General features: G+C 50.4%; 2 protein-coding genes across 3 annotated transcripts in view; one reads left to right on the top strand and one right to left on the bottom strand.

The window, feature by feature from the left end:
- Positions 1–6,975, bottom strand: part of LOC310890865 (uncharacterized protein) — a 105,788-nt gene extending 98,813 nt beyond the window's left edge. Inside the window, exons 1-2 of one of the 2 annotated variants that reach the window (XM_083853176.1) lie at positions 5,501–6,975; positions 5,267–5,384 (exon numbers count right to left, since the gene is read on the bottom strand). In XM_083853176.1, coding sequence (XP_083709302.1) covers positions 5,267–5,384; positions 5,501–5,712 — 330 coding nt within the window. In that variant the 5' untranslated portion in view covers positions 5,713–6,975. Of the gene's footprint in view, positions 1–5,266 lie in introns of both variants that reach the window. The other variant, XR_014577339.1, reaches the window with a different exon arrangement.
- A 2,020-nt stretch (positions 6,976–8,995) lies between these two features.
- LOC310890870 (olfactory receptor 14C36-like) lies at positions 8,996–11,590 on the top strand (the record flags this gene model as incomplete). Its single annotated transcript, XM_083853181.1, has 2 exons — positions 8,996–9,008; positions 9,040–11,590. The coding sequence occupies 2 exons, from the start codon at positions 8,996–8,998 to the stop codon at positions 9,669–9,671; spliced, it is 645 nt and encodes a 214-aa protein (XP_083709307.1). The 3' UTR covers positions 9,672–11,590.
- Between the last annotated feature and the right edge of the window lie 6,776 nt (positions 11,591–18,366).

Below are 18,366 nucleotides of genomic sequence, written 5' to 3'. Positions count from 1 at the left end.
TTTGTGAGCTGTGAGAGACCGAGGGTAGGATTTAGGAGTAAGCTGTTGGTGTCTGATGACAGCAGAAATGGTGAACAGTCACTGAGGTACACAGCCGTGACTGTCCCACAACCGTCAGGGCAGAGGACATCGTCCAGGAAATTAATGGGGAGCTGCCTGAAGCTGCCACAACCATGGAACCCAGTGAGAGGGTTTGGCAGCAGTGATCCCAACCCAGCTGGGTCTACTTCTCACCCTGTGCAGCTGTGTCTGTTTGCTTCTGTCCTGCAGTTCCTAGGGCCAGCACGCATCCTTGAGACAGTTTCCCCCAAGCTATCTGTTGGCCCTTACCTCAAAAGTCACCACCGGACGAGGCTTCTCAGCTCACGTACACCTGAAGGACTGGAGTGAAGCTGTGATCACAGAAAGAGCAAGCCCTTGGATCCTTGCAACATCCTTGGATCTCTGCATGGCTGGAAGCCTCTGCAAGCCCCATGGGAAAAGAGAGCCTACTGAGAACATCCTGATGCTCCATATACCATCCCCTCAGGCCATCAAGAAAGGTCCCTCAGCCCTAAGATCCAGCCCAGCTTCTTGTTGCATCAGCAACCAGGAGAAATTGCCCCAGAATACCCAACACTCTTGCGCTAGCAAGCAAATACGCCCATGTGTGTACATAAACACACCGTCTTGTACACACACACAAACGTGCACACACGGATACAGCTGAGCACACACAAACCGGTTCAACTGGGAACAGCATTTGCCCAGGGTAGGCAGTGACTGGAGCCTCACAAAGGGAGAGATCAGTCAAGCTGGAGTCACCCACAGGGACAGTACCGAATTAAGATGTCCACAGGCAAAAGATGACTCTGCAGCTCCTGTGGGATTCAGTGGGAGACAGCATGCACGAGGAAGGGAAGACACACAGGGACTGATGCTGTATAACCTGCCAGGCACCTAAGCACCGCACAGCCATTTTTTCCCCTCTCCCCTCACAGCAGGATGAATGAGAGAATTGAAAAAGGTAAAAGTGTGAGAACTCGGGGGTTCAGATGGGTAACAACTTCATAAGAAAGAAGACAAAGAAATAAACCAACAAATATAAGGGGAAAAACAAATATGAGAAAAACCACCTTCTTCTCGTATTTATAGGCATTGGTGAGATCCCTTCAGACCCTCCTCTGCTCTAGGCTAAAAACGTCCCTTATCACCCTGAGCCCGTGTAGAAACAAGCAAAACAAGGTCCCTATTTAGAGTCTGTTTTCTGGTGAGTGTGTTTGACAGCAACTGCGCAAGAAGACCCAAGCCCTCAGGTGCTATCCCGAGCAGCTTCCCTTCACGTGATGCAAATGCTGTGGCAAAGACTTATCCCTTGCTCGTCCCCGCCTGCAGTCACAGGACTGCCACCCAGCAGCACTGTGCCCAAGCTCCAGGAGCAATCGGGCCCAACCCAACACAAGGCCCAGGAGGAGAGCGCGGAAGTGAGAGCAGAGGAAAGAAGCAGCACCGGTTGCCGGGCGCCGATTGGCTGCCAGAGCCGCCAGGCAAAGGGAGCCCCACCCCCTGCCGGCTGCCTGGGGCTCGCTGCCATGGCAACCGTGCGACCGCCTGACCAGGCAGGGCGGGCGCCGCCATCTTAGGGGTCGTGGGCGGGCTGGGGGCGTCTCGGGGCCTGAGGGGGGGACCCGGCCCGTGTGCCCGGGGCGCCCCTGCCCGCCCCTGCCTTTGCTCGCTCCCTGTGCCTCACCGCCTTGTCTTCCCTTTTCTTTGCGGTGTCGAATGCACGAGAAGCCCGACAGGCTCGGGAAGGCGGCCAGTCACTTGCACAAGAAGCAATAGGGCTGGATGCTCCTGAAATGCTGCTTGTTGCTGGCCGGGGCGGCACCCTGCCACAGTCATGGTGCCAGCCTGGCAGCTTTGTGCCTGGGTATCACTGTGAGATCAGGCTAACAGGATGAAGGCTTTGTTCCTCATCCCTTCTGCTGAGAGAGGGGTTTTGCCTCTCGGCAGCAGCTATCCCCAGGCTCTCAGCATATTTAAGCAAACTAAATGCAGCTACAGCCTCTTCTTTGTCTGAGACCTGATCTCAGCTGATGAGGAAGGAATGGGACCAGCAAATCCTTTCTGGCTGCAGCAGCTCAGGCCCGGCTGCCCTGGCCCTGGGGCAGGAGGAGCTGCCTGAAGACCCCCAGGGATGGCACGGAGGGGCTGCAGGCCTCCCAGGGGCTGGCTTGTGCCTCGGATGTCCCATCTGTGGGGCTGAGCCCTCTGTGCCCCCAGGAGCTGCCGTGCCCTTCAGAGGGACTGGGGCTGTGGTGGCAGTGCCCAGAGCCCTGCAGCAGCCTGCTCCGGACACTGCCCTGGGGCCAGCCCAGCATGAGAAGCTGGGCTGGGCTGGGCAGAGGGCAGGGAGGTGGGCAGAGGGCAGGAAGGTGGGAGTGCCTCCACAGCAGAAAGGGATCCCTCAGCCTCTGTCAGACACCCCTTCTGCCTCTCCCCTCATCCAGACCCTGCAGCCATGCGGTGCCACGTGCACCCACCCTTCCAACCTGTGATGAGTTTTAGGCCTTGGCGGTAACCAAGGTCATGCCCGCTTTAGGAGGAATCAAAGGGTGTCAGAGGCAAGCCCAGGACTCAGGGACCGGGCTCCTGGACATGTCCTGACATCACTCAAGAGCTACTCGAGTGCCCCAGGACGGGAACGGAGCCGGCACACACTTACTCAGGCTGGAGTCTCTCCAGCTTGGCTGCTGCTCCCAACTCCTCTGCTGGGGCAGGGTTCTCAGCCTTCCTCCACCTCTTCCTGACCTCCTTGCTCCTGGGCTGGGCTGGAGGACGGGGAGTCCAAGCATGTTGGCTGTTGAATCGCTGCAAGGAGAAGACGCTCTCATCAAACAGGACTGGACACACAGGTGCTGTTTCCCAGAGGACCTCTTGAAAGGGCCCTGCAACAGGACCTGGGAACCAGGCGACTCGGCGCTGCCAGCCCACGTCTGGCTGCTGCTTTTATCCCTCCCTTTCTGCTGACAACCTCTCCCTCACAGGGAGGAGCAGGCAAAGCCCTGCCCTGCGGCCTGGTGCCCGTCCTGCTCCCACCACCCTGGGACCTGCCGCCCTCGGAGCCCTGGCGGAGAGGATCGCTGCTGTTCTCAGCGCTGTTGATCACTGCCAGTAGCTGGGGTATCTGTTGGTCCTCCCCCTCAGACCAGGCTTCCCATGCAGCCATTTCTGCCCGGGCTTGCTCTTGTAGCTTTCGGTACGTGGGCCATGAGCTGTCTGTTTGGTCCCACTGTGAAGACAGGTTCCAGACCTCCTGGAGGAAAAAAAACAAAACAAAACAAAACAAAAACACAACAGCAGACAGGATTGGTCTCAGCTGTCCCTCAGGCCTAACCCGCACTCCTGCCCCCTCGCCTCAGCCAGTCTGTCAGCAGTGCTTCAACACTCAAGGATGAGGGGCCCTGAAGCTAGGCCAGGCTCCTCAACTCGTGACAAACACAGCTGAACAGCCCGCGGTGACCAAAGCCCTCTGCCATCAATGACCCAGAAAGGCCTTGTTCCTTTTCCATGGCCCCTGGTCAAAATGAAGTGGCTCATGGCAACACGGGAGGCAGTAAGAGGCAGGGAATGTGTGCGGGACGTCACCTTCTGTCTCCTGAGGAAGAGATGAAGGAGGTAACAAACGTGGAAATGAACGCATCCCAAGGGACCTGCTCGGGATCGCTCCACACAAAGAGGCTTTTGCACAGGCCCAAACAGCACGGTCATTGCAGCAAGGCAGAGCAGGTACCTGCAGCGCTCTCCTGGAGGCTTCAGGAGCAGGGAGCGCAGTGGTGGTTGTAAGGAATGGTCCAGCAATTCGTGCCACTAAGGGATTTGAAGGGTTAACATTGAGGCCTGGGTTTAGGTGATAAGAGAACAAAGGGATTTCTTCAGAGAAAACCTGCTGACTCTGCACGGACGTGCAGTAACTTCTGACATCCGGCCAAGAGAGCACTAGATAAGGAGGAAGAATATGAGCCTCCCCGTCTGAGCGGCCCCCAAGAGACTAACAGAGACTGATAAGCAGGCGCACCTGGGAGGACTTTGGATTCGGGAAACCAATTATAATAACCCTGCCTCTTCTAGAAGTAGTAATGAATATGTATTAGCCTAGGAGCATAAAAACCAGCCGCCTTACGTAACAGGTGTGCGTCCTGGTGGAGCAGAGACTCCCGGCGCACCCAGCGCTGTTTGCTCGCCTCTATTCGTTTAATAAATTGTAAACTTTGATTGTAATCCTACTTGGGACTCAGTCATTTATAACAGTGGTGGACTTGGCTCGAGGAGCTGTTTCCTGCCTGTCTGCCTTCTTCGTCCCGGGGGAGCTGCCTGGACACGGGGGGAGCACACTGCAAACAGACACCAGGAGGAGGCTGCATGAGCCCAGGGGAATTCGGTCTCCAGTCCGCGCTCGCAAGCTGCGTCAGCCTCTGCAGCAGACGGCAGTTCCGCAGCGAGCGGGCGTATTGGACTGGCCGTGTTCTCTTCAGCAGAGACAGAGAGAGCCAAACGCGAAGCTGTGGCACCACCTGCCTTCAGGAAGGCTCGGGATGCCCGCATCCAGGCCCTTTTTGGTGGAAGAAGGAGAGGAGCGGTGTCTTGTGCAAGGACAGGAGCCGAGAGACACCATTATGGCCCACCCGGGCTTTACTTCAGCTTCTCCTCTGTGGCCCTGAAACACGGTGCGCTTACGGGTGGAAAACAGATTATCGCTGCGGAGGGGAGCCAGTAACATTTGAGAAAGCCGTCAGGTAAGGAGGGCAGTCATGCCATCTCCCTACCTCAGCACTCTCTTGTGCCTGCCACAACGTTTGGGATAGCGTTTGAAAAAAATGCCTGAAAGAAACTTTTCCATCTGGTATCACAGCTCCTTAGGCTGGAAGAAACAGCAGGGGCCACGGCAATCCTAAGCCACGGTGAGACATGTTAGAATGAAGGCAGGGGACATTTGCTCCCACAGACAAGAAGATGGACTCTGCTGCAATGTGGGGGGGCTCCTGAAGGGAGAAGAGCTTCTGCAACAAGGCCCTGCATTCAGCTCCCCCAGGGATCGGGGCCCTGGTGGAAAATGAAGCTGGTGTGCCAGTCTCAGGCAAACGTGCTGCACGCTTGCCATCCGTTGAGAGAGCGGCCTCCGCTGGGACGTGTGTCAGGAGCCACCCTGCGGCTGGTGGGTCCAAAGGGGACATCTCTCCTGTGTGGCTGCAAGTGGCTCCTTCCTCCTTTCCCCCAGGGGTCTCACCTGGTAGACGGCTTCTTCTCCACATCTTGCTGCCTTGTGCCCGGCTCCCAGCTTGTCAGGATGGGGAGGGAAAGCTTCTTCCTCCTCTGCAGCAGCTTGCCAGGATGGCTCTCTGAAACTAGGAAAGGAGGAAGCTCTTCAGAGCAGCCGCGTGGGCACTGCCTTTTAACCTGGTTCAAGTCAGCCAGCATGGGACAGGGACCACCTCCAGACAGCAGGGACCTGTTCCCTTACCTCTTCTGATCCTGCGCTCTCCTGAAGCTTCCTCCTGTGAGGTGGTGGAAGCTTTGGCCTCTGGCCTTCTCCTCACAGTCAGATGAAACCTGGCAACCAAACGATGACACGGGCTTGAAGAAGGCTGGCCTCCTACCCGTTGCAGCTTGCTGGCAGTAATCCTCCTGGTGTTGCACGAGGCATGGCATCCCTTTTCCGTCATGCCCATGCATGGGGTTTGTTGTCAGTCTTCCCGCAGCACCAGAAAAGGTAGCCTAAATTCCCCTCCACATGCAGGCAACTCTCTTTGACGGGAATCGGAACAGCGCGGGCACAAGGAACACAACCACAATGCCCCTCCGCTCCAGGTGAAGACACTCGTAGCCGAAACTCAGCATTAGTTAAGCAGGAACCAGTCTCCCCGGGATTTAGCCCTGACTGGGTGCTGAAGGTGGAGACCCAGCCGCGCACGGTCCAAAGCAGGAGGTGGGAAGCCTCCCGCTGGGTCAGCCAAGGGCTGCAGAGGAAATGCACTCACCTTGGGAACATCTGGATCCCACGAGTGGTGGTCTCGCCACTGAAGGCGGTCAGATGTGCCGGCCACATTCTCTGCAAAGAGACACAGACCTGCTGGAGGGTTTCTGAGGCGGTTTTCTCACGGCTCTCATTGACAGGAAGCAAACCTGTCTTCCAAGCCAAAAGAAAGCCTTCTCTCCAAAGCCCTCCTCCAAAGCCTCTTCCATGAACCTTTGTTCTGCTCTGGAGGAGCTGCATGGCAGAATATGGAGGCTGTACAGTAACACTGCCAGGCTTTTTGCAGGGGCAAGCATCCAGATGCTCAGAAGAAACTCTCTTTGTTAACGGAGAAAGCAGCTAAGGGGGCAAGCGAGGGGAAGGGCATTTGACTGGCCTGCCATGTCCGGGCTGGCCAACAGCGGTCGGATTCCTCACCCTTCACTAGGATTCCCAAAGAAGTTGAAGTAGCCCTCAAAACCTCACCAACTTACACTGTGGAGCAGTGCAACAAGGCCCGCAGTGCTCTCCAGACGTTTGACACAGTCCAGATAAAACTTCACGCACGGGAAACCATCTTCGCACGTCAGAACACCAATGTCCCTGAAGGCAAAGGGGACGTGCTCCTTGCTCCTCAGGAGGAAGCAGTACAAGAGGATGGTCTCTTGCACACAGTTCTTCACCACGTGCAGTGGGAAGGAGGTGGCTCGCGATAGCTGCACGCAGTTCAGCGGCTCGATCTTGACACCATCTGCAAGGAGAAGCAACATCCTCACTGCCACAGCAAGCCCAAGTTGCTTGCAACATTCAGAACAAGTTCCCAGAGAAAGGGTCACTCAGAGGAACTGCTCCTGGGGCACAGTTTCTTTTGGGGGAACTCAAGCTGCACCCTGACCGTCGGAGACAATCCTCTACTTCTCCCAGGCCTTTCCAAAGAGCAGGGAGAACAAACCGTTCCGGACATGGGGCAGGAAGGGGGGGGCTGCTGCCTTCTCACCAGGGAGGAGCTCAGTGGGACAGTAGATCTCCTCCAGCCACAACTCACCGATGTCCAGCTGGAAGAAAGGTCTTCGAATCAAGAGCAGCTCTTCTTTGCCATGGAACTGCTCTCGGACAACACCAAAGGTCCCGAGTCCCGCAACCCAAACTCCCTGCACAGAGAAAAGTCAGAAAGGCCGAGGAGGGAGTTCTTGAGAGACGGGAAAAGGGATGACTGTCAGAGCAGGGGGACACTGCTCTGTGCCCTGCCCGCTCCTCAGGGACAATGGGGCAAGGTGGGGCACTTTGGAAAGCTTTGCAAAAGAGCCGCATCCTCTGTTTCTTTCGTCACCCCCCCTCACAGGATTTGCCAACATCCCTTGGCTAGAGAAGCGCCCGGAGGTTTCCAGCACACGGATTAGGCCTGGGACTGACTGCCAGCAACTGTCCTAGGCACGGAGCCAGGATATTCCCCCATCTCTCTGCTCGCCCTCCCCACTCAGGCCGCAGGGAAGAGTGAAGCCCTAGGGTGTGCCAAACACCTGAGAGGCAGAGCACATCTGGCCTTGGTTTCTCTCCCAGCTGGCCAAGAAGCTGCTCCGGGCACCCCGGGCAGTCTCAGAGCACTGCCACGGTGCTCGGGCAGGGATTGCTCTGCAGGGCCCAGGACACCAGCCCACCTTACTCCGCTTCAGCTCTTCCAGAATGTACTCGGATACGGAGTACCGAGGCCCCCTCGGGACCCTGGGGTCCCCTCTAGTCCTTGACTAGAGGTGTGGTGCTGAGACCTTGTCCAGGTCCCTTGAGAAAGGCTGGGCATTGACAGATTGGCAGTGGATTCATCTGGTCTCAGCAGCATCTGGCTTCTTTTCAGGGTAACATAAATGTGATTGCCCTCCATCTACAAAAGCTCAGGCAGCTGGGGACAAGTCCAGCCAGCTCCCTCACTCTGCTCTGAGCCACAGGGAATCCCTTTGCCTCTCAGGTCTCACAACCATTCCCTGTGAGTGCAGCAGAAATGCTCAGGATTTCTGACTTCAGAGAACACTGTGTGGGCATGAAGAGGGGGAAGAGAATGTGTGTAAAACATTGCCCCTAAAACTCCTTTCTGCCAACTACATTATGTAGCAGCGGAATGCAGATGTTAACATGCTGACATGAAGATGATCAGCATGCTGGAGCACCTCTCCTTCGAAGAAAGGCTGAGAGAGCTGGGGCTGAGCAGGGTGACCTCACTGCAGCTTTTCCGCATTTAAAGGGGTCTTCTAAAAATATGGAGAGCTATTTTTTTGATCAATCAAATCATGACAGGATCAGGGGAATGTTTTTAAACTAAAAGCGGGGAGATTTAGATTAGAGATTAGGAGGAAATTCTTCACTCAGAGGGAGGCGAGGTACTGAAACATATTGCCCAGATAGGCTGGGCATTCATTTCATCTGACAAAATCTGAAAATAAAACCTTGCCCTCCTGCTATGTTCCTGTGTACTCCCTGCACTGGGTCAGGACTGATTCCCTCGCGAGACCAGCAGCAGAGGCCCCTGCTCCTCATCGCACACTGAACCTTAAAAATGAAGCTCATGTCATGGAGCTAAATGAAAGATTCCAGCAGAGAAACAAAAAGCATTGGAGTATGGCAGGGGGAGGTCTACAAGGAATGGCATAGGGTTCACTCAGAGAAACCTGTCCTAACTTTTCATTGCCTTTTACTACATGTACAGATCTCCATACCCAACAGGCATCAGATGTCCAACAGCAGCTCCATCAGCGAGTTCCTCCTCCTGCCATTCGCAGACACGCGGGAGCTGCAGCTCCTGCACTTCGCGCTCTTCCTGGCCATCTACCTGGCTGCCCTCCTGGGCAACGGCCTCATCCTCACCGCCGCAGCCTGCGACCACCGCCTCCACACCCCCATGTACTTCTTCCTCCTCGACCTCGCCCTCCTCGACCTGGGCTGCATCTCCACCACTCTCCCCAAAGCCGTGGTCAATTCCCTCTGGGACACCAGGGCCATTTCCTACACAGGATGTGCTGCCCAGGTCTTTTTCTTTTTCTTTTTGTTTTCAGCAGAGTGTTATCTTCTCACTGTCATGTCCTACGACCGCTACGTTGCCATCTGCAAGCCCCTGCACTACGGGAGCCTCCTGGGCAGCAGAGCTTGTGCCCAGATGGCAGCAGCTGCCTGGGGCAGTGGCTTTCTCCATGCTGTGCTGCACACTGCTAATGCATTTTCTCTGACACTTTGCCAAGGCAATGCTGTGGACCAGTTCTTCTGTGAAGTTCCAAAGATCCTCAAGCTCTCCTGCTCAAACTCCTACCTCAGGGAAGTTTGGATAATTATGGTTGGATTCTGTTTAGCGTCTGGCTGTTTCGTTTTCATCGTGCTGTCCTATGTGCAGATTTTCAGGGCTGTACTGAGGATGCCCTCTGAGCAGGGACAGCTCAAAGCCTTTTCCACGTGCCTCCCTCACCTGGCCGTGGCCTCCCTGTTTCTCAGCATGACCATATTTGCCTACCTGAAGTCCCCCTCCATCTCACCATCTCTGGACCTGGTGGTGGCAGTTCTGTACTCAGTTGTGCCACCGGCATTGAACCCCCTCATCTACAGCATGAGAAACAAGGAGCTTAAGAGTGCTGTTAGGAAAGTGATTGCATGGATATTTCTGATTAGTGATAAATTTCCCCTCTATCTACACAAATGACTTCCCTTGCAGGCCTGCTCCTTGTTTATCATTATTGAAGTTTTTATCCTCAGTATCATTTGCATTTACTAATTTCTTAGAAATATGTTTCTTTATTCATCGGCCACCTACTGCGGAATGAAACTGTTCTGTTTACTCTCGAGGCTTTATAATATGTGTATAACAGCAGGCCAGAGTAAACTCTGTGATAGCGTCTGCCTAATAAAATTGCATCTCCCCAGTGCTCTTCTTGAAGACTTGGTTCTTCTTTCAAAGCTGGTGCCAAGACCAGGGCTGAGCAGCTGCTCCCCGAAAAGCCTGTTGCTCCACGGATAAGGCAAAGAAAAAGCTCATTTTGTGAGCTGTGAGAGACCGAGGGTAGGATTTAGGAGTAAGCTGTTGGTGTCTGATGACAGCAGAAATGGTGAACAGTCACTGAGGTACACAGCCGTGACTGTCCCACAACTGTCAGGGCAGAGGACATCCTCCAGGAAATTAACGGGGAGCTGCCTGAAGCTGCCACAACCATGGAACCCAGTGAGAGGGTTTGGCAGCAGTGATCCCAACCCAGCTGGGTCTACTTCTCACCCTGTGCAGCTGTGTCTGTTTGCTTCTGTCCTGCAGTTCCTAGGGCCAGCACGCATCCTTGAGACAGTTTCCCCCAAGCTATCTGTTGGCCCTTACCTCAAAAGTCACCACCGGACGAGGCTTCTCAGCTCACGTACACCTGAAGGACTGGAGTGAAGCTGTGATCACAGAAAGAGCAAGCCCTTGGATCCTTGCAACATCCTTGGATCTCTGCATGGCTGGAAGCCTCTGCAAGCCCCATGGGAAAAGAGAGCCTACTGAGAACATCCTGATGCTCCATATACCATCCCCTCAGGCCATCAAGAAAGGTCCCTCAGCCCTAAGATCCAGCCCAGCTTCTTGTTGCATCAGCAGCCAGGAGAAATTGCCCCAGAATACCCAACACTCTTGCGCTAGCAAGCAAATACGCCCATGTGTGTACATAAACACACCGTCTTGTACACACACACAAACGTGCACACACGGATACAGCTGAGCACACACAAACCGGTTCAACTGGGAACAGCATTTGCCCAGGGTAGGCAGTGACTGGAGCCTCACAAAGGGAGGGATCAGTCAAGCTGGAGTCACCCACAGGGACAGTACCGAATTAAGATGTCCACAGGCAAAAGATGACTCTGCAGCTCCTGTGGGATTCAGTGGGAGACAGCATGCACAAGGAAGGGAAGACACACAGGGACTGATGCTGTATAACCTGCCAGGCACCTAAGCACCGCACAGCCGTTTTTTCCCCTCTCCCCTCACAGCAGGATGAATGAGATGTTATAAATGACTGAGTCCCAAATAAGATTACAATCAAAGTTTACAATTTATTAAACGAATAGAGGCGAGCAAACAGCGCTGGGTGCGCCGGGAGTCTCTGCTCCACCAGGACGCACACCTGTTACTTAAGGCGGCTGGTTTTTATGCTCCTAGGCTAATACATATTCATTACTACTTCTAGAAGAGGCAGGGTTATTATAATTGGTTTCCCGAATCCAAAGTCCTCCCAGGTGCGCCTGCTTATCAGTCTCTGTTGGTTTCTCGGGGGCCGCTCAGACGGGGAGGCTCATATTCTTCCTCCTTATCTAGTGGTCTCTTGGCTGGCTGTCAGAAGTTACTGCACGTCTGTGCAAAGTCAGCAGTTTTTCTCTGAAGAAATCCCTTTGTTCTCTTCTCGCCTAAACCCAGGCCTCAATGTTAACCCTTCACACCCCTTAGTGGCACGAATTGCTGGACTATTCCTTACAATTCCTCCCTTTTTTTTTTTTTAATATCATCAATTCGTGTCTCTTCTTCAACTTTTGTTAGTAGCAGTTGGATTTCATCAGTCAGTTCTCGGGGTGTCCATTTCTTAAGCATCATTATCGACACATCACCTTTTCTCTCCCAAAGTCATCACAAATTGGGTGCTATTTATTATCCGCCGTATCAACAACGTAAAGCAAGGTATCATACAAGGTATAAACAATAATGTCATTACACCACATAAAAATAAAAATAGCATTCTTTTAACCCATGGTCCACCGGGCAACCATGGAAAGAAATCCCAATCCATACCCTTCCAAGTTTGTACTGGGACGTGGGCTAGCTTTTTAATTTCTTTTGTTATCTGCTGAACCACTTTTCCATTATCATCAATTTGTAAACAACAATTAGAATCGTTCAGTTTTCCACACACTCCCCCTTCTTCTGCTAGTAAATAGTCTAAGACCATTCTACGTTGAAAGATAGCATTCCTCATCTGAGTGGATTGATCAGCCAGAAGATCCAAGGTCGTCGCTGTTTGATTGGTTACAACTTCGAGGATAGCTTGCGACCTAATTGTTCGGTTCAAATTATAAATAGGTTCTCGGGCTCCTGATACCAACTCATTCGGGTTCCACGTAGCTGGCCCATAATGCTGTATGATTCTTTCAGGAGGCCATTCATCCTTTCCCCATTTTTGGGCACTATCCCCGGATAAGGAAGTATCAATAGATCGTTTTACTCTGTTCAGGTCATCATATAATCTTATTCCTAAATGATTTCCTTGTGTTTGTGACAATAAAAAGAACAAGGGTCTTATGTACCCCACATAGCATATTCCCGACCAGTTTCCGGGTAGCCTCTTGTAAGCATGTTTGCCACACACCCAATAATGTCTCTTTAGGGCCCACGTCCCGTTTGGAAAATGGCCATCCCATCCATCTTTACCCTTTGGGGCGTGATAATACAGAGTGTCCTTGTTACCGAGTGGTCCTGTTACAATGTCTGCCCCGTTTGTACTCGTATATGCACGCTTCCAAGCTCCCACGTTGGGTTTCCACTTACAGTCACAATTCAGTTCTCTTTGGCGACCTGTCATATTATAAGCCTTTTTCGCCGTCCAATCTTGAAAGTGTGGGAAGCGCCTTCAATCATGGGGTTGGGCCCGCTTTCAGAGCTTGTGTTACCATTCAACCCTTCAGGGTGATCCAGCTCCTGGAAAAACTAATCACAATTTTATTATGGGTTTAAAAGGTTCTCATGTTATTTTTCTCAGGACAAACTGATCTTGGTGTGGGAGAAGTCCGGTCGAGGCACTCTCACTTGGCGGTCAATACCCATAGGGGTTGCCTCCCTCGGTAGACCATACACGCCGCAGTGGAGGGTCCTACCCCAGTCTTGCCTTCTCCCTTTCCTCCCTTCAGCCTTGTCCTCTTTATCCAGTGCCCTTAATTCATGCAGAACCTCATTGCTGGGATATCAGTTCCTCTTTAGTCTCAGTTTCAGTTCCCCAGGAGTGGACTCAACCCTCCAGGCTTCGGTAGTTATTGGTCCTTTTATTCTGGATGCGTGGGTCCAACCCCTTTCTGCTGTTCTCACAGCTGTTTCAGTAGTAAGTAAAACAAGGTACAGTCCCTCCCATCGGGGGTTCAATGATTCTTCTCTCCAGGTTTTTATTAAGACCTTGTCTCCTGGTTGTATTTTATGAATAGCAAATCCTAAAGGTGGTGTCTGAGTCATCATCCCAATTTCTCTTATCTCCTGTAATCTCCTTCCAATGGTAATTATGTATTTCTGGATACTATGATCCTCAACTACATTGTTCCCTAGGGGCATCCCTTGAGAATAAGGCATACCATATAACATTTCATATGATGATAACCAGTCTCACTGTGTGGTTTAGTTCTTATGTTTAAAAGTGCCAATGGTAAGCATTTCGTCCAGGGCAGCTGTGTCTTGATCATTAACTTAGCCAATTGTTGTTTTATTGTTTGATTCATCCTTTCTACTTTCCCTGAGCTTTGTGGGTGCCACGGAGTGTGGTATTCCCACTGAATACCTTTCAAGGGGTACATCCTTCAAATCTTTGTGGCTGGCGTATGTTCGATTATTTCCACACAACTGTGTTCCAACGGTCCTTCTTCTGGAACGGTTCCTAGAAATACTGCTGGATATAACAGGTTAGTCGTTTTCAAGGTTATGTCATCTTGTTCAGTTAGGATTGCCTGATATTTCATCATCCAGCTGGGTGATAACCAGTGCCCCCCCCCCCTTTGTTCCAAAACGGTTGTTACCATATGTGGTCCAAAAACTTCAATACGTTTTCCCATTTGAAGGCAAATAATTTTCTACTATCTTTATCAAGAGGTATGCAAAAGAAGGCATCCTTTAAATCTATCACGGTAAACCATTTATATTTCCCTTTCACAGATGTTAACAATGTGTAAGGATTAGCTACTACCGGGTGAATGTCCTTTGTTATTTCATTTATTGCTCTAAGATCTTGTACAAATCTATACTCGCCATTCGGCTTCTTTACTGGAAAAATTGGAGTATTGTATTCCGATTTACATTCTTCCAGAATCTGATATTTGAGAAATTTGTCAATAATTTTCACCATTCCTGTGCCTAGCTTCTATCTTAAGTGGATATTGTTTGATTCAAACAGGTTTGGCTCCTTCCTTTAATTCCACCTTTACCAGTTGTGCCAGTTTCGACTTCCCTGGTACATCTGTTTCCCGTACTGTTGCTATAACTGCATTTTCTGCTTCTCTTGGAATATTAACAAAGGGTTTATCTTTGATCATTAGGATTTGGCCTACTTTGGACTCAGGTACCTTCATTATTAATTCTCCATCCTCAAAGGTTATTGTTGCATCTAATTTGGCTAATAGATCCCGTCCCAAGAGTGGCATCGGGCATTCTGGTACATACTAAAATTCATGGGTTAGTTCCTTACCCCCAAAACGCAAATCAAGGGGTTGTAAGAATGACCATTCCTCCTCTTTCCCTGTGGCTCCAATTATTGTAGTTGTCTTAGTTCCTAATCGTCCTTTTAAACTATTTAACACTGAATATGTTGCTCCTATTACATTTACAGCCTAATTAACACAGAGAAAGAAGCTCCCATAACCAACAAAAAATTCAAGCCTCTGTCTTCGTTTCCTAGCTTTATTTCAACTAGTGGACCTGCTAGGGTAGATGCCCCAGGTCCCCATCATTCCTGACTGTTGTAAGTTTGTCCTGCAGCCTAAGACAATTTCTTTCTGATATCAGGGGCTGATTGCCCTGGAAAGAGGCTAGCCAGTTGCCTCTCTCTCTCTCTTTTTTTTTTTTTTTTTAAGCCAGGTCCATTTTTTTTTTCCATTGCATTTCAAAGTTGGTCCAGAAATTCAAAAATTCCATAAATTCCATAGGGGTTTCTTTTGGACCTTGTTGGAACAGATTCTCATTTCCCAATTTAACCAGATTTTAGTATTTACATAATTTCCGGGGTGATTAGGGTCTCAGTGAGGGGGTCGGTCAGGGGAATGCAATCGTTGAAAGTTCCCTGAGCGGTCCCATTGGCAATCTGAGCTCACACAGGAACTCAGGTTGTTTCAAGAGTTAGCTGCTTTTCTGTTTCCACGACAACTCTCTCGGACCCATCACGGTCCCCCTGCCCCAGAGGGTTCACACCCGCGATTTAGAGATCTCAGCCTCGGGTTGAGACGGAACTATTAACATTCCTACATCCTCTTTCCCTGATCTCAGCCTCGGGTTGAGACGGAACTATTAACATTCCTACATCCTCTTTCCCTGCTCATTCAACTTCAAACAGCTCTGTTAAATACTACATGCCACACAACCTTTAACACCTTCAACAATCCTTTTAACACTTCCTTTATCTTTCTCCAGCCCGTACTTTTCTAATGCCAACACCAAAGGCTCAGTCAGGGGCCAACTTAATTCCAAACCTTTTCCCTCCAACATGCTGAAACAACATATCACTATACAACATTTCATCCTATTTTCCTTCTCTCCTCAAAAACATTAATTGCAAGACACTGTTATAGTCGATTGATCCATAAAGTGGCCATTTAGTTTATATAGTGGCCACCATTGATTGCAATACTTAGTGAAAGTCCTCTTGCTTTCTGTGCCCCCATTTCTAACAATATCCTTCCAATGTGCCAATATGCACCCAAGGAGGCTTTTTTTTTTTTTTTAGGACGTCTTTTTTTTTGGATTTTCCCCTTTTCCTTGATTTCCCATTCCCTTTTATTTATTTATATTAGTTACTGTCCCTTGTTTCAATTTCCACGCAAACCTTTTTATTGCAGGTTTTTACTATCTTTTCCTAATCTTCTTCCCAAATGTCCCAATTCTCTGGGATTAAACTCTTCTTTCCACATACAAACTTTACTATTTCAGATTATTAATGAGCCCCTTTCCAATCATAAATCCGCAGGACTTCGGAAAAAACACCTGAAGCACTCAGCCTTCTGTCTTCTAGACAAACAATACCACCTTTTCCACAAAATTTACATTTCAATAAGACCGAATTTCAAGCCAAATGCTAATTTTTCTCATGCACTTTGTTAGTAAGCCTACACAAAACAAGGAATCACTCCTGTGTATCCGTCAAGATGGGGGTTTAAAAAGGTATTGAGGCCTAAATAAATTCGCTCTCCCCCTTCTTACCGAATTCCCAGGGCTCAGGCCCGAACCACCAAAGAAGTGTCTCTCCGTTCTACCACTTTGATAATCAGTCAGCCCCCCTCCCCCGATACTTGGGAAACTGACCGAACACCACCGCGAATATACCCAAACTTCTAAACTGTTACTTAGATAATGCTCCCACCTTCCTCCTTGACACAGTCAAAACATTTAAGAACAAAACAGGATTACAAGATGCACCACCGGGGGTGGATTGTTAGGATATAGAGGTGGTAGGTTATCCAATGACTCCCATTCATCATCTTTTTCTTTTTCCTTTTTTTTTTATTTTTTACTTTTTTGTTCTCTTCTTCGTCAAACTTCTCGTCTGCTTTTAGTGTAAATATTGAGGCTGGAAAAGGACGTGAGATCCTGATCCATAATCCTGCATAATCACTTTCCTCCTGGCTAAAAGGTTCCTTTGAATTAACATGTATATTTAAGGCCTGGCAAACCCAGTCTTCAAAGGATCCGAAAACGGGCCAAAAGACATGTGGTCTTAAAGGCTCCTTTGGCCATTCTGTCATACAATACTGAACCATTTTTAATTTACTTTTTCCCTTTTCTGGGGCCCCTATCGTTCCAATTTCTAATCATTATCGCTAATGAACTTTCTGGTGGTATGTCTGGTAATTTGCTCCCTTTTCTCTGGTCCCAGGTCTTCAATTTTGTCTGACCCATCTAGGAATTTTACTGTGGCAATTCCTACAGCCCTTGGTTGCCTTAGTGAGAGTGTCTTGCAGGGGGTTTAGGACCTATCACCCACCCACGAATCCTATAGGAATCGCTTCGGTCCTTCACCGGCCAAGTCCCTCGCGGGAGATTGGAACCGCGGCTAGAAGACCTCCACAATCGCTTCGGAACTACGTTCCGTCTCAGTCACACTCTCACACACACAGGCAACCGAATCCCACCCAACCGAACGGTATACGCCTTAAATACTTACGACTCCGTCGTCTTCATTCGGATCTTCGCGCGCAGAATTACGGGCAAAATATAGTGCTGCAGCCGGCAAAGGGAGCTCATAAAAAAATCTAAATCTTTGCTTGCCCTTATTCAGGTTCAAGATGGCATTAGCCCCGACCTGACTCGAACAGGAGCCACCAAATGGTGGGGGCGCCCCTCCTAGATCAAGTCAGAATTCAGGAACCAAGACCATACCGGACGAGCCCCCAGTTGTTATAAATGACTGAGTCCCAAATAGGATTACAATCAAAGTTTACAATTTATTAAATGAATAGAGGCAAGCAAACAGCGCTGGGTGCGTCCTGGTGGAGCAGAGACTCCCGGCGCACCCAGCGCTGTTTGCTTGCCTCTATTCATTTAATAAATTGTAAACTTTGATTGTAATCCTATTTGGGACTCAGTCATTTATAACAGAGAGAATTGAAAAAGCAAAAAGTGTGAGAACTCGGGGGTTCAGATAGTTAACAACTTCATAAGAAAGAAAACAAAGAAATAAACCAACAAATATAAGGGGAAAAACAAATACGAAAAAAACCACCTTCTTCTCGTATTTATAGGCATTGGTGAGATCCCTTCAGACCCTCCTCTGCTCTAGGCTAAAAACGTCCCTTATCACCCTGAGCCCGTGTAGAAACAAGCAAAACAAGGTCCCTATTTAGAGTCTGTTTTCTGGTGAGTGTGTTTGACAGCAACTGCGCAAGAAGACCCAAGCCCTCAGGTGCTATCCCGAGCAGCTTCCCTTCACGTGATGCAAATGCTGTGGCAAAGACTTATCCCTTGCTCGTCCCCGCCTGCAGTCACAGGACTGCCACACAGCAGGGCCCTGCAACAGGACCTGGGAACCAGGCGACTCGGCGCTGCCAGCCCACGTCTGGCTGCTGCTTTTATCCCTCCCTTTCTGCTGACAACCTCTCCCTCACAGGGAGGAGCAGGCAAAGCCCTGCCCTGCGGCCTGGTGCCCGTCCTGCTCCCACCACCCTGGGACCTGCCGCCCTCGGAGCCCTGGCGGAGAGGATCGCTGCTGTTCTCAGCGCTGTTGATCACTGCCAGTAGCTGGGGTATCTGTTGGTCCTCCCCCTCAGACCAGGCTTCCCATGCAGCCATTTCTGCCCGGGCTTGCTCTTGTCGCTTTCGGTACGTGGGCCATGAGCTGTCTGTTTGGTCCCACTTTGAAGACAGGTTCCAGACCTCCTGGAGGAAAAAAAAAAACAAAAACAAAACAAAAACACAACAGCAG

Source organism: Anser anser (genome assembly GCF_964211835.1).
Source record: "Anser anser genome assembly, contig: HAP1_SCAFFOLD_124, whole genome shotgun sequence".
Lineage (NCBI taxonomy): Eukaryota > Metazoa > Chordata > Aves > Anseriformes > Anatidae > Anser > Anser anser.
The sequence above is the reverse complement of the archived record's forward strand: the minus strand, read 5'-3'. Positions and strand labels throughout refer to the sequence as shown.